The sequence below is a fragment of the Phalacrocorax aristotelis genome, chromosome 1 (genome assembly GCF_949628215.1).
Source record: "Phalacrocorax aristotelis chromosome 1, bGulAri2.1, whole genome shotgun sequence".
Lineage (NCBI taxonomy): Eukaryota > Metazoa > Chordata > Aves > Suliformes > Phalacrocoracidae > Phalacrocorax > Phalacrocorax aristotelis.
In genome coordinates, this window is record NC_134276.1 from 46,936,845 (window position 1) to 46,950,655 (window position 13,811).

General features: G+C 45.4%; 1 protein-coding gene across 1 annotated transcript; it reads left to right on the forward strand.

Moving 5' to 3' along the window:
• The first annotated feature begins 840 nt into the window (after positions 1 to 840).
• CLN5 (CLN5 lysosomal BMP synthase) lies at positions 841 to 8,715 on the forward strand. The gene is made up of 4 exons (XM_075088790.1): positions 841 to 1,083; positions 2,722 to 2,887; positions 4,036 to 4,261; positions 7,529 to 8,715. Exons 1-4 carry the CDS (start codon positions 848 to 850, stop codon positions 8,038 to 8,040), a joined length of 1,140 nt encoding a protein of 379 aa, XP_074944891.1. The 5' UTR covers positions 841 to 847; the 3' UTR covers positions 8,041 to 8,715.
• Positions 8,716 to 13,811: the final 5,096 nt, after the last annotated feature.

Consider the following 13,811-nt stretch of genomic DNA (forward strand, 5'->3'; position numbering starts at 1 on the left):
TAGGGGCTCATATGCAATGAGCAAGGGTATTTCTCTAACTCCTGATAGTCAAAAGTCCACAGCATGGTTATTATTTACCCAGTGAATAGCACACACCAGTGCTTTCACTGCTGATGCCAACTACCAAACAGCCTCCTGGACTCTGACGCCAGCATAGCTGGTTTTGAATTCTACAGAGCTGGAAAAAACTGGTTCTACTGCAGAGATGCTGCTGGCAAACCTGTCCTCACTGTTTCTCTTAGCCAGAGTTCATCTTAAAGACAGTTCTCACTGTTGTCATAAAAATGACAGAATTAACTGCTACATAATCCCTGTAGTGTCAATTGTTACTGCCAGAATAAGTGTTCTGAAATGGGTGGTGAGTATACCAGCTTAGCTTGAAGCCCTGAAAGGCTTCAGATGAAACTTCTGAGCAGCCAGATGGGCTCAGGGCTCCGTGGTTAGTCACAGCGAAAGCCCTTCTGCCATGTGGTGAGTGAGGCCTCACCTTAGCATGCTGGGTCCAGACCCAGGGGTCATCCCTCCCAGTGGCGTTCTAGTTGTAAGGACGGGTGTTTGAGGGGTGTTTCAAATAGGCTGCAGAGCGATGCTTGAAACAACATACCAGGCTGTTTAAAAAAGACTTTAGCTAAATTACAAGAACGCATAGATGTCTGGGTCTCCAGAAAAATGAAATCGTAGTTGAGCCAAGGGACGTTTTTAAGGGATCGTTTAGTAGGTAGTTATTTTTCTTCCAGAGGGAAAAAAAACGCCTGCAGGTGGCTAGGGCCCTGCAGCTAACGCCGTGTCGCCTGCCCTCCTTCCCGCCTCCCGCCCCTCAGGCCCTCCACGAACCCCGCCGGCCGCCATGGGCGGGCGTGAGGGCGGACTCCTTCCCGCCCAGCCTCCCTCCGCCCCGCCGCCGCTTCTCCCCGCCCGGCTCCAGCGCCGGGGCCCGGCTCGCAGCCCCGCAGGCCGCGCCGCCATGGGCGCCGCCCGCCGCTGCCGGCCGCTCACGCTGCTGCTGCTGTGCGCGGCGGCTTGGGGGCCGTGTGTCTCGGGGGCGCTCCGCTCCCCGCAGCGGCGGTGGCCGGTGCCGTACAGGTGAGTGTGGGGGGGGGCCCGGCGGCCGGTGCCGGGGAGAGGCTGGACCCGCGGCCGCCGCCACTGCCGCCCGCCCCGGCTGACGGCGCCTAACTCCGCTTAACCTCCGCCTAGCCTCCTCCTCCTCCAAGGGCCCTCAGCGTTCCCTTTGTTTATTTCATTTTTAGACTAAAAGGCCATGAATAGCTTCCCCTTTTAATCACGTGGGTATTTGTAATTTATACGGTGTTTGGTGTATTTAGCTCCCAAGCCTGACGGGTGTCCCGTTCCTGGCTCAGAGCTGTGCTGGCTCAATCAGAAGCAGGATTGCTGCCCCTGGGAGTGGTTTGCTTTAAAGACGCTCCTTTAATTCCTATTTTAGCAAAAAGTTGTGATGAGGAAGTCGGCCTACCATTTATTTTATTTTTTAAATCTAACTTTACTTCATATTTCTGCTGATGACAAATGAAACAGGATAAAATTCCATTCGCTCCTCCGGAGCTGTCTTAGCTCCAGAAGGAGGCCTGGTGCTGTTGAGGAAAGCAGAAGAGCGCATCTTATCACGTTTTACTGAAACAAGTAGCTACGGCTTTGGTTCTGCTGAGGAAATGAGCCTCTTCAGGAGAAGGGCTACACTTGCATGTGTATTTTGTGGGGGCTTGCTGTTTGCAAAGGGAGGCATTATAGTTTAACTGCTACCTAATGCACACCTAAAGTTTTAAAAGCCTGTTGAGTAATTCCTAGCAGTTCAATTTGTATCAGGTGATGCCTGAAAGTGACGATCTTGCAGTCACGAGTCGCTTGCAGTCACGAGTCGTTCGGGTTTTCCAGCAAGTTCAGTATGTGCAAGGCTGGGTCTTGGGGTGCTCGAAATTGGAGTATAAGCCTGTGGGTGTGAGACACACAGAAATGTGGTATTTTAATGCTTCTTAATGTGCTTGTTACCATCTTGTCACATGCAAGGTGCAGTGGGAGGAGTAATTGAAAATTTAAGGTGTGCAATTTAAAAACAGGACTTAGAAGTGTGGCTGGCGTAAATCTTTGTTTTCCAGCTGTGAGTTCTTTTTCCAGCCATGCTCGCTCTTTTTAATTTCTCCCCTGTGCCCCCCCCCCCCCCCAAAAAAAAAAGAAAAGGCAGATTTGCTGAAGTACTGAGCAAGCTTGGAGAAGAAGTTCACAGACCTCAAAATCAGGAAGTCTTAGCAGGGCTACTGACCTTACTACAGCTCAGGAAGTCCTGTGTCCTTGAGTCATCTCATGGCTGGGGTATTTGTGCCATTCAGTGGCCCTGGGCAACTGAGTGTGTCAGGCTCTCAGGCTGTGCTCCGGGCAAGCTGTGTACACCAATCTGTTCTAGTAACAGGAATATAGGAGTATAAGTCACTCTTTGTAATCTGCATCATGTCCACTCTTTGGCTGTCAGCATGGTGTACAACATGCTTTACACTCGCAAGTCTTAAGTCCTGTTTCTACTGTCGTACGCCTTGGCAGCCTTACGAACTTGTACTCTGAGTGTTGCAGCATCTGGATCACAGAGTCTGTCTCTGGGGGTGGCTGCACACTTGAGCTTCCCACTCAGGCCCTTAGGAAGCCATGAGACAGTTACTCGAGGCGTGAAGCTGTGCTTATCGTTCTGCGTGCTTCTCTTTCTCAACACAGGCGCTTTGATTACCGTCCAAAAACCGATCCTTACTGCCAAGCTCGTTACACCTTCTGTCCCACTGGCTCTGCCATTCCAGTTATGAAAGAGGAGGATGTCATTGAAGTGTATCGATTACAGGCTCCAGTATGGGAATTCAAATATGGGGACCTCCTAGGACATTTGGTAAGGTGATGTTTTTTTTTAACAAAGTTATTGTGGCAAATTCAGCTGAATTCAACAGCTGGTGTCAAGAACGGGAGCTGTAAGGTTGGGATATGCTTGTGTGGAAGAGTATTGGAGCACACAAGCTAGGCTATCTATAGGGAAGGTACCCAAAGAGCAGTAAGTATCAAACAAAAGTTACAGAATTTAGCTCAGTTGAAGAAAAGAGCATGAGCAGTGCTGCTGGTGGGTTTGAATGTGTTCCCCCAAAAAGCTGCATATTGAGAGTGTTTTTTACACACCATTACATTTTGGGTGTCTTTTTTTTCTGCGCTAGCACTGCATCAAGAAAATAGGTTTCTTTGTCCCTTTATGTCAGATGAAATGCTTGCTTAGTGTATTCACTTTTCTGTTGTTAATAGCTATGTATTTGCATGAACATGGATATCTGTCAGGAGTGGACAGCTAGCTGGTCAGAGTGATTGGTTGCTTTTATGGTTCATACTTAGGTGTTACGATCAGTATTGAATGAAAGTCTCGATTCATGGAGTCATGCAAATATGAAAGAATCTCAGCTTTAGTGATATTTATAGCTATAGCAATAGCACAATTAAGCTCCAAAGCACGATCTCTAATGAATAAAGAAATACTAGTGGACATGAAATAGCAACATTGAAACCAAGCACGCAGAGTCAAAAATGGAAATAGCTTCAAATATCATTATCTTAGTTGTAAAGGTTGAATTTATGTATTAACTATACAGCTCTTAAAATAAATATCTCGTTCCTTTTGTGGCTTTCAGTACTAACATCTGGTTTTGGTAACTCAGTTCTGCTCTTTATTTCTTTGATACCCCTGTGGGGTTAAGGATTCAAAAGTAAGCTTGAGTGTTGATGAGCTCCCACTGAGTATCTGCCTCCAAATAACAGAATTTACCCTGGATGGATAGGCAAGCACTGAGACAGCAAGACTCTGATAAAAGTGTGTGTGGTACGATCTAGTATGTTATGCATCATCGCTACTGAATCCAAGATGTTGTAGGAACCCCTTCCCTTCTTCTCACCCTGTTACACAAGAGCTCCCAAGCATCTTATCTTCTGTACAGGTCAAGCTGAAGTCACTTCTATGTCAATATTTTGGCTTTTGGGACTTTTTTTTTTCTCTTCCAGAAAATTATGCATGATGCTGTGGGTTTCAAGAGCTCTCTAACAGGCAAAAACTACACAATGGAGTGGTATGAGCTCTTCCAGCTTGGGAACTGCACGTTTCCACATCTCCGGCCTGGCATGGATGCTCCATTCTGGTGTAACCAGGGAGCTGCCTGCTTTTATGAAGGAATAGATGATGCACACTGGAAGGAAAATGGAACTTTAGTTCTTGTGACCACAATATCAGGTAGACTTCAGATGCTTTGGGTGGTGCTAATATAAAATATAGTCAGCCTTGTCTTCATATAAAGAAGTATCTTTTAATTTATGTTTTGTAGGTTATTCACAATGTTAGTCACTGATGCTAATCTCAAACTGAAGTACTGTGGCTGCACTTTAATACAGAAAGCGGTATAAGGCTGCTGCCTTTTGAACAGCACACACTGAAGAGGTGTTAAATGAGAGTCACTTGGTGTTGTACAAAAACACTTGAGTCTCTGGAGTGTAAAAATAGCAAAACAGCTTATACAGAACCATTAAGGGCTCTTTTCACATGGCTTCACCGAAACAAGGCCTTCTATTGTGAGGTGGCAGATGACTGCTGAGATAGAAAAACTGGTGGAAATGTGTACATTACTGAGCGAACAAATAAGACATATTTAGAAATAGTCTCAAAAATACAAGAAATATTTATTTCTATTTCCGTCTCCCCCTTATGTGTCACAACAACTGTGCAGAAGTCCCCAGTAATAGGTCTCTGTCATATGTCATAGAACAAAACCAGGATTTACTTCTCTAAATATGTGGATGATCACCAGAATAGCTTCCTGGCATATACTGAATGTTGAAATTCTAAAATAAAAAGGTCATTTAAATAACACTGGCTGATTACTGTAGCAATACGGTGAGTGACTTACAAACAAAGTCCCCTGAGGACTTGGAGAGTTGCATTTTGTGTGACCAAAAGCACTTACTCTCCAAAGTTAGCATAGTGTATAAGGTGCAGTGGAGGGTTGGATTACAGCCAGTCTGATGGGGGGTTTAATGTTTACCCGCTTCCACCTTTAGCAGCTTTGCTGGGCTCAGTCTCTAGATAATCTGTCCAGTGCTGCTAAGAAATTCTAGGCTGTTCTTTATGCAATGAAATAAGTGGAGCTGCTTTCCTGTGAGTTTGTAGCTCACGACCGAAGTCTTTCATGCCTGATATGGTTCAATTCTTTTGTGTGAATACCAAGTTAAGTACTTTCATATGATTGTGGAACTCATAATGCTCCCTGCCTGTGTGGATTATTTGATGCCTAAGAAAGGTGGGGTTATGCTGGTGCCTTGTGGAGGCATTGTTATGGTCCTTCTTGTCTCTCTCGCTTCCTGTTCCAGTGAAACTTCTAGGAAGGTAGCATCTCTGAGAGTTTTGAATTGCTGAATTTGACTGGGAAGCTGAAAGTTACCATGGAAGAGGGGGGATGGCTGCAAGCACAGGTGGACAGCATCATGAGCTCAACTTGCTCCCTTCAGAGAGCAGGCGAAAAGCATAGTGTCTCATGGGAGATTTTTAACCTCTCTTTAATCTACGGGTGAGCTGGACCCTCACTCTCATGATATCCTGTGGAGCTGTTTGTCAGCAGTGTCAGAGACCACGCTGAAGTGATCTCATTTTCTTTTAAAGCCCATCAGTCACGTAATGGTACTTAGGGGTATGTTTCTTTTGTGGAAATAGGGCAGGAATATCCAAAGTCTGATATTGTTTTTTTGTTGTTAATTGTCTAGGCATCTTCCAGCAGATTACCACAAAGCCATGCATTAACCTGTAACATTTTTTGTTATTTAAGATGTTAAGGCCAGAACTTCATATTAAGTCCATCTTGGTCTTGTTAGGAGAGACAAATCCTTTTCAATAACATGCCTTGCAGAATACACACTAACCTGGTAGGAATTAGAAATAAAAGGGAGCTTCAAGCCCATCTGCAGCATATAGTAAGTACAGATCTTGATACAGATTTAATGACTTGCCCTTTTATTAAACCAAGTCATGGGCAATTAGAAAAGGAAGTATCCAACACTTTTGCTGAACAGAATGATTGTTAATGTTTAGTGTGAAGGCCCAAAGCTCCTAAGTGTGGAGTGAAGAACAGTTATAGCAGGGTAGCCTAGTAGGAGAATGGGCAGAGCCGTAGTTACTCTGAGGTAGTAGCTCGCACACATGTCTCACCTTAGGGTGAGCATGAGATGTGTTTACTCTCTGACGAAGAGCAGACCCAGCAATCGGACCTTTGCAGCTTGTTCTGGAGGGAGACGCGTGGCACGTAGCACTCCTTGTTGGTCTTGATGAACGCAACATTGCAGTGAATACAGAGCTAATGTGAGAGGCTGGTTGTTGCGTGCAGGGTGGCGTTAGTGGTGCAGCTCTGTCTGCTGTCTGCCACCCCTGAACTGCGAGGTAACTGCTGCCAGCCTCATGGCTTGCAACAGTCTTGCCTATTTTTCAGCAGCTACCAAGCATGGGTACTGTACCCGTGACACTTGCAGCTAAAGAGAGATCATGGCTTGGAACACTGTCACTATTGCAAGCTGTGTTTTCTGACTTATTGCACAAGAAGAATCTGCAAAATTTGGCCGTGCTGTGAATGTGAGGTGCTAGATGGATCTGAGTTATAGGTGGTTGTACCCTGTGCTGTGACTGAGGAAAGAGAGGGTCAGAGGGGGTAGGTGGAGATGCAGTGCTTGGACTATGGGGGAAAAACAGAAGAAGTAAGATCAGCCATGTTCTTCAGCTCTATTTTGGGAGGGACAGATGCATCACAGGTAAGGAGCTCCTGGAGAGATGAGCTGAGTTAGAGGGGGTCTTCCTCACTCCAGCTGTGAAATCATCAAAACTCTCCCAACATGTATTCTAACTAAAAAAAAAACAAAACAAAAAAATTAAAAAACAAAACAAAACCAAAGAAACCCCAAACCTCACAAGGTCTTCAAGTTTACTGATCTTAACATCCCACTCAGATCATTTGGCTTAGTTCAGCTTTGCTGGCTGAGGAGCTGGTCAGACATCAGGGTGTCTCAGTCTAAGGTTACACAGGCTTCTTTTATGGAGGGACATGAAAACTTCTGCCCTGAACGACTGAATTTAGTTAAAACTTGAAGAAGTGCAGAAACGCCTGTTGCACTGGTGAGCGCTTTGTCAGCATCTCTTGTAGAGCGTACTCCCTGCCCTGTTCGTCTGCGTGGATGAAACGAAATGAGAAGTGTTACAGTTCTCTAATGTTTGGATGTTCTGGCGTAGTAGCAGGAAATGGGCTGAAAAAGGAATTACAGTTTAAATAACTGACGTGTAAATATAATTTATTCAGTTAGGGTATCACTTCTCCCTCCAGCCAAAGCCTTGTATCTTTGTATGGCTAGGTAATGTTGTAGGTAAGCTTTTGCAGGAAAGGGAGGCGAACCTTGAGACAGATGGAAGATATTTTGAATCATGTATCTGTCACCCTGTCTCTGTAACACTTATTTTAATCTTTTACAGGAACCATGTTTAATGAAATGGCAAAATGGGTAAAATACGACAACGAGACTGGCATTTACTACGAGACCTGGACAGTTCAAGCAAGTCCTGACAAACATTCAGTAGTGTGGTTTGACTCTTACGAATGCTCTAAATTTATACTGAGAACGTACCAGAAGCTAGCTGATTTAGGAGCCGTGTTTAAGAAGATACAAACAAACTATACCAGCATAATTTTATTCAGTGGAGAACCTATTTATTTGGGAAATGAAACATCTATTTTTGGACCTCTAGGAAACAAGACATTGGCAGCAGCTATAAGAGACTTCTACTCCCCATTCAAACCTCATCGGACGGTCAGAGAGTTTTTTGTGGATCTTCTAAAAATAATTGATCGTGTCATCTTGAATAGTCAGTTTTACCTCTTCTACAACTTGGAATACTGGTTTTTACCTATGAAGTTCCCTTATCTCAAAATAATTTATGAAGAGGTCCCTTTACCCATTGGAAGCAAAACATCCTTTGGTGTGTAACTGCTTGCTGAAGAACCAAACATGCCCTTATGCCAGCATATCCTTAAGGATTGTGGAGCGCTACCATGATGGTATTAGTGTTGTATGCCTCACTGCAAACTGTAAAAGTTGCGCTGGGGAGGCTTTGCTAGACCACGTGAAAGACTACGCCTGTTTTTTTTTCTTATTACCTGCGAAATATGTTCACGAACGCTTTAGCGTCTCTGGTGCGGCCAGCTTCTGCGTGCCTATGGATGCCTGCTGCCCAAAGGCAGGCCCATGGGGCTCCTCTTGCCTAAACTCTGCAGTGCTGGAGGGGCAGTGGGAGGCAGCCACCCTGCCTTGGGCTCAGGCGCTCCCCCCATACATGGCCACATGGTGACACCTGGCCACTGATGGAGGTGGGACGCAAGCATTACAGGGACCTTCTGGTCTGAGCAGCTCAGCTAATCTGCATGTTGGAGCTAACAAAGCTGAGTGCCTAGGCATGTCCGCTTCCCTCAATGCGTGCCTTAAATGGGCTTTTCTGTATTTCTTTGGTTTGTACAACTGGGACCTATGAACTGTTCTCTGGTTTGTGAAATAGGTGTTCAGCGGGGCGGTGAATCTACTAGGAGATGGCATGGGTGGTATCTTGTCACCGCTTTGCTTCCTTCATTTGCACAGTAAGCACAATACAGATGGCTCTTCCTAAGACTTGTGTGTGAGTTTTCTAGCACAGATAGCAGGCAAACAGCCTGTTTTGATGTCAGCTTTGTTGCATAACTAACTGCAGTGTTCTAGCAGTCTCCAGTCTTAAAGTCTACTTGAAGCTTCAATTAGGGCAGTTTCCTAGAAGTTGTGTTTATATTACTTCTACATTTCTTTAGAAAGCATGGAATCCTTAAGATGAAAGAAGCAACGACAGTTTGTGGGGTGTCAGAGTCACAGTTAAAAACCAGCGCTTCTCACAGATTTGCCTGTAAAAAGCATTTGCAACCTCTTACTGGTAGCGATGCTTGCAGTAACGTTGCCGTGCCTGCTGCCGTGACCTGGAGTCCTGTTCCAGGCTGCGCCTAGAGCAGCCTGGCAACTAGTTCCCTTTAAACCCAACTGACTGACGCCAAGGGAACGCCAGCTTCCTGGAGAGCAGCGAGGTGCCTATACTCAAAAAATACACCTGCAGCAGCAGAATTGTTTCGTCTCCAAATGTGCGCTGCTCATTGCTTTAAACCATTTGCACTCCTGCAGAGGTTATTGCTGCATCATGGCCAAGCACTTTTGTAGCGCAGGAACCCAACTTTGCAGTTTCGTTTGGCTTGAGCAAAGTTAATAGCCTGCTACAGCCAAAGAGGGGCATACACAGCGTGAGTACGTGGTGATTTGATTGAAATCAAAAGAATGGCAGAAAATTAGCCTTGTATTAAAAGGTCACAAAGATTAATTACTTGAATTGTATTACCACATAACAGGATGAGCGTGAGAGCTAGCGTGAGAGGAAAGCGGTGATGAAAGCACCCCCGTTCTGTGGTGGAAAACTGCTAATTAGTTCCACTGTTACGTAAAACTTCATCTTCTACCTCAACTTGAAAGACTCTACTCTCTGCAGCCAAAGACACAAGCCCTTGCTTTAACCAGCTGAGCTTCATATTCTTTAGATCACCCACCAAGGCGATAATCAAGGAGGCACTAGGGAAGATGAAGGGGTGCAGGAAGCCTGTTTGCAGAAGGTATGTTCTTGTTGGTTGCATGTTTTTATGAATGTGAAACCCTCAACATTGTTGAGCCTGCATTTAGCTTCTCAGGAAAAACCCTCAACCTCAAAACCTGCGTCCACAGCTCTGAAGGGGAAGTAGGGTCAGAGAACCAAGCTGGTAGAAGCCCCAGAAGCTGCTTCTCTAGCATTTGCTAAAAATCTTGTAGGATCGATGCAGCTAGAGAGACCTTTCAGAGCCTGAAGCTGATGCTATGGCAGGGTAGGTTGTGCTCCCTCAGTGTAGAGGTCGCTGCTGAGGTGGCCAGTGCTGTTCATTCACCGTACAGTACTTCCCTGTCTTCCTACAGGGCCTAGGGAGCCCATGCACCAAAGTCGTTCTCTTCTCCTAATAGTTGGAGTAGTTTGCAATGCACAGAACCCCCTCACAGAGCTGGAAGTGCCAAATTCTGAAGCACAGGTAATGGTAGCTGAACTCACACATCCAAGGTGCCTTGTGCAGCCCCTAACACTCAAGAAGATGGGTGTTTGCGGACCAGTAATATCTAGAGAGATTATACAATAGCCTGATGTAGCCGAGTGGTTGCAGAGCTTAAAACCTTCATGATTATTGAAGAACTCGGTCAAAAATAGCAGATGTCTATATGAAAGAAAGAACCACTTCTCACATCTATGGACAAACGTACCTTCATGGTTCTGTCAGTATAAGTTTGTGATAGCCTTGTCTTTTTGCACCTAAATAACAACCCTTTTTCCTTTTCCTATTTCATCTGTACAATCTGCTTAATTTAGCATGTGTTACTCTAACCCTAATACTCTGCATGGTACAGGGAGTTGCTTCAAGGAGAAACAGTTACATCCTAGCACCTATCAGTTGTAAGTTAGGGGACAGTAAATTTCTAGCAAGAAAAAAGGCAAAGCCAACCAGGCAGTTATTTGTCAGGGATGCTGCATCCCGTCTGGGCAGACACAGAAAGAACCAGCTATTTGAGCCGGAAACAGCAGTAGGTCACACGGATGGTCGTTTGACGATTGCGTTAGGCAGTCACGTGTGTTTGCAAGTCCGTTCCATGCTTTGGAAGAAAGAGGATCTCTATCCTCTGTTTAAAGGTACTGATTATCAGTGTAGGAGTTGCCCTCTTTTTAAACGTACACGAGTGCCTTATGAGGCCAGTATTTATCCCTTCTGGGCACAAGTGTGGGAGAGCGTGCCCCTCGCTTGCTTTGCTTCTCTCACTTTGGGAGGTTTTGTTCAGAATCATAAAAGCCAACTGCTCAGACTGAATGCACAGCCAGGTGGAAATAAACTCTACCAGCGCAAACTGCAGCTCTGGAAGAGGTGCAGTTGTTGAAGGTAACTGATTATTGCACTGAAAATAGTTTCACTAGCATTTAGACCGAGGTTAACGAGTGCAGTGCTGTCTTGTAGGCATAATCCTTAAGGTAGGCCTACAGGGTTAGATCCAAAATAACACCAAGGTGATGGCGCAGACTACTTCTGTGAAGTTTAGACGAGCCCAGAATAGGTTGTAAAGACAACACTTCTGTCACTTAAAAGGCATTGCAATATCAAACAGCTTCCACACACCTGATGATCTACTGTTCACGCCTGAAACCCACCGCTTTAGCTCAAGCGCTTGACGTGGAGCCCTTCTGGCTGACAGTCACACGGGGGAGCAGGACTAACAGGATCACGCCTCACATTTCTCTCACAGCCAGCAGGTATCAGCACTTGCCTGATGGTGGGACCCGGGGGCTGTCCTAACTGCCGGGCTCAAGGATAAGCTCCTCCTTTCTCTTTCACCCATCTCCAGTGACCATACACTGAGTCATGACTCATGCTTTGAATACTTTACACTGTGCTTGGTTCTGCTCCCTGCTTTGATGCACACTGCAGGTAAGGGTAAAAAAATGCAATCGTTCTATAAGACAAAAATTTCCAAGTCCGTACAGTGGTCTTGTGCAAAGCTGCTTCGTTTTCATAGCCCCTGAGCTGCTCGAGGCTGTAACCCACACTGCCCTCCAGCAGGGTTCTCACGGAAGGCAGTCGTACATCAACTTCAAATACAGCACGCGGCTCCTTTGCTGAAGCACCGTGCAGCGAGAACAGCCGGTGCGAACGCTTTCTGCCTTTCTCCTCCCAGAGCCACGCACAGATGTTCTGGTACCTTCAGCACCGCAACTGAGGGTGGTGTCAGCCATGCTGAGGTTCTTCTGGCTTTGAAGTTGCCACAATGAGAGGATAACTTGAAAAGCGGAGCAGGCTGCTGTTCTGCTACTTAAAATGGAGTCTGGATCTTAAGTCTAAAGCATAAACCACCCCCCGCCATCAGCTGGTGGTTGCAAATTAGCAGTAGTAGATAGTGAAAATAGACCTCACCAGCCATCCAGAGAACATAATATTTTCAGTCTAGGAAAAAAGGCTAGAATGAAAAGCATCACCTCCTGTGTCATGTCATCGTGCTTCATGCACCGGTGTAAGACAGGACAGAAAGAGCACAGCACAATCTCTGTTCCAAAGCACGGGAACTACAACAGCCAGCAGTGGGCATGATCCTACAAGGAAAACCTACCCAAAAGGATGGAGAGATGGGCATACGGAACATCTGCGGTTAACTGTGGTTTCACTGTCCTAGTTTTGATACTACCAAACTTCCATCCTATCTCCAAGGAGCTTGTTTCTACAGCACCCATATTTTAGGAAAGTTAACGTACTGTTTGTAGTCTGAACTGCAGACACTGAGGTTGGGAGTCCCTTTCAGGTTTCACAAACTTCCTCGTTAAGTCAATGCCCTAGTTTCACATACAGCCGCAGCACTTATCTTTACAATTTCACGTGCGACTGATTAGACCGGCCAGAGATGAAGACAGATCTCTGAAGCAGTAACAAAGTTTAGGTTTTAGTCAGGTCTACTCTGAATATAAAGAGGGTTTTAGTCACGTCTACTCCGAATATAAAGAGGCCCAGCTGAACCCTGCTTTGAATTCATAGGAAATTAATTTGGTGCACATCAAACTTTTAAACAACTGGAATTCATAGAGCTAGTTTATGCCTAGGTAGTTAGATCAGTTTGTGTAATATTAGTGAAAGTTTGAGTACAAAGGCCTAAAACACCCACTTAAATGCGTAAGTTTGTAGTTTTAGGTAAATCATGGGAAACAACCAAGCCAACGCAGGATTATCTTCTGAAAACTACAAGAACGAAAGGTGATCTCGGGGGAAAATGATACTCTACAGCTGTAAGACACCAGCGTCTGCATTTCTAGTGAACTTCACGGAAGTCTGTAGCACTCTTGGTACTACTCGTGTCATAGATTTTACTTTTTTTTAATATTTGTTTTGCCCAACATGTGTAGAAAGCAAAGGAAGGGTTGTACAAGATTTGCTGAAAAGGAGCACTGCAGCTTTTCCTGAAGCTGCTTGATTGTAGGCTTGCCTGGGAAGTTCGCTTTATAGCTGGATTGTTTGAGATAAGGATGCTGTAATTAGTTTGGTGTATAAAAACTGCCGACTGCTTTCAAGTGCTTTTCTTATCCTTGAGCATTCTGATAATGGTACCGTGTCGCATCCACAAAGGACTTTTTGAAGTCTATGCAACAAGACGGAGACCTCGGAAGAGGCCAGCCAGTCACCTTGCTGGGGAGAGCAGTTCCACTACAACTAAGCGTAGAGCCTCCAACCGCTAGCACGCTCCCCACGTTGGGACCCGACAGAGCTCCCTCAGCGAGAAGGGGAACGCTGCGTTTCAAAGACGCCAATTCCAGAATCGAGAGAACTCGGGTGTTTGGGTTGCATCTTGCCTTTCCAGTGATTCCCGCCAGTGCAGCGGTGAGCAACACCCTGACTTACCTTGCCGGCGTCAGCACACCAGCAGTCAAGGTCCGGAGAGGTTTTTAGCAGCATTAGGAATGAGATTACTTCGCACGTTAATTTAGTAAAAACACGTCCTCTTGCCCAGATCAGTAGCATTACTCAACCTTTATCGCGCAGGCAACTCCGAGAGTCAGAAGATAAAAAACACTTGAGCTTTTTTTACTTTTACAGACTAAGTATATTGACACCTTTTATACAAATAAAAGTAAATTATAGTATTACATT

Excerpts from the sequence above, each read along its gene's own strand:
- CLN5 (XM_075088790.1), top strand. The coding sequence starts at position 848 with ATGGGCGGGCGTGAGGGCGGACTCCTTCCCGCCCAGCCTCCCTCCGCC. Across the intron at positions 1,084-2,721 it reads CGGTGGCCGGTGCCGTACAG|GCGCTTTGATTACCGTCCAA; the intron begins GTGAGTGTGGGG and ends TTCTCAACACAG. Across the intron at positions 2,888-4,035 it reads GGGACCTCCTAGGACATTTG|AAAATTATGCATGATGCTGT; the intron begins GTAAGGTGATGT and ends TTTCTCTTCCAG.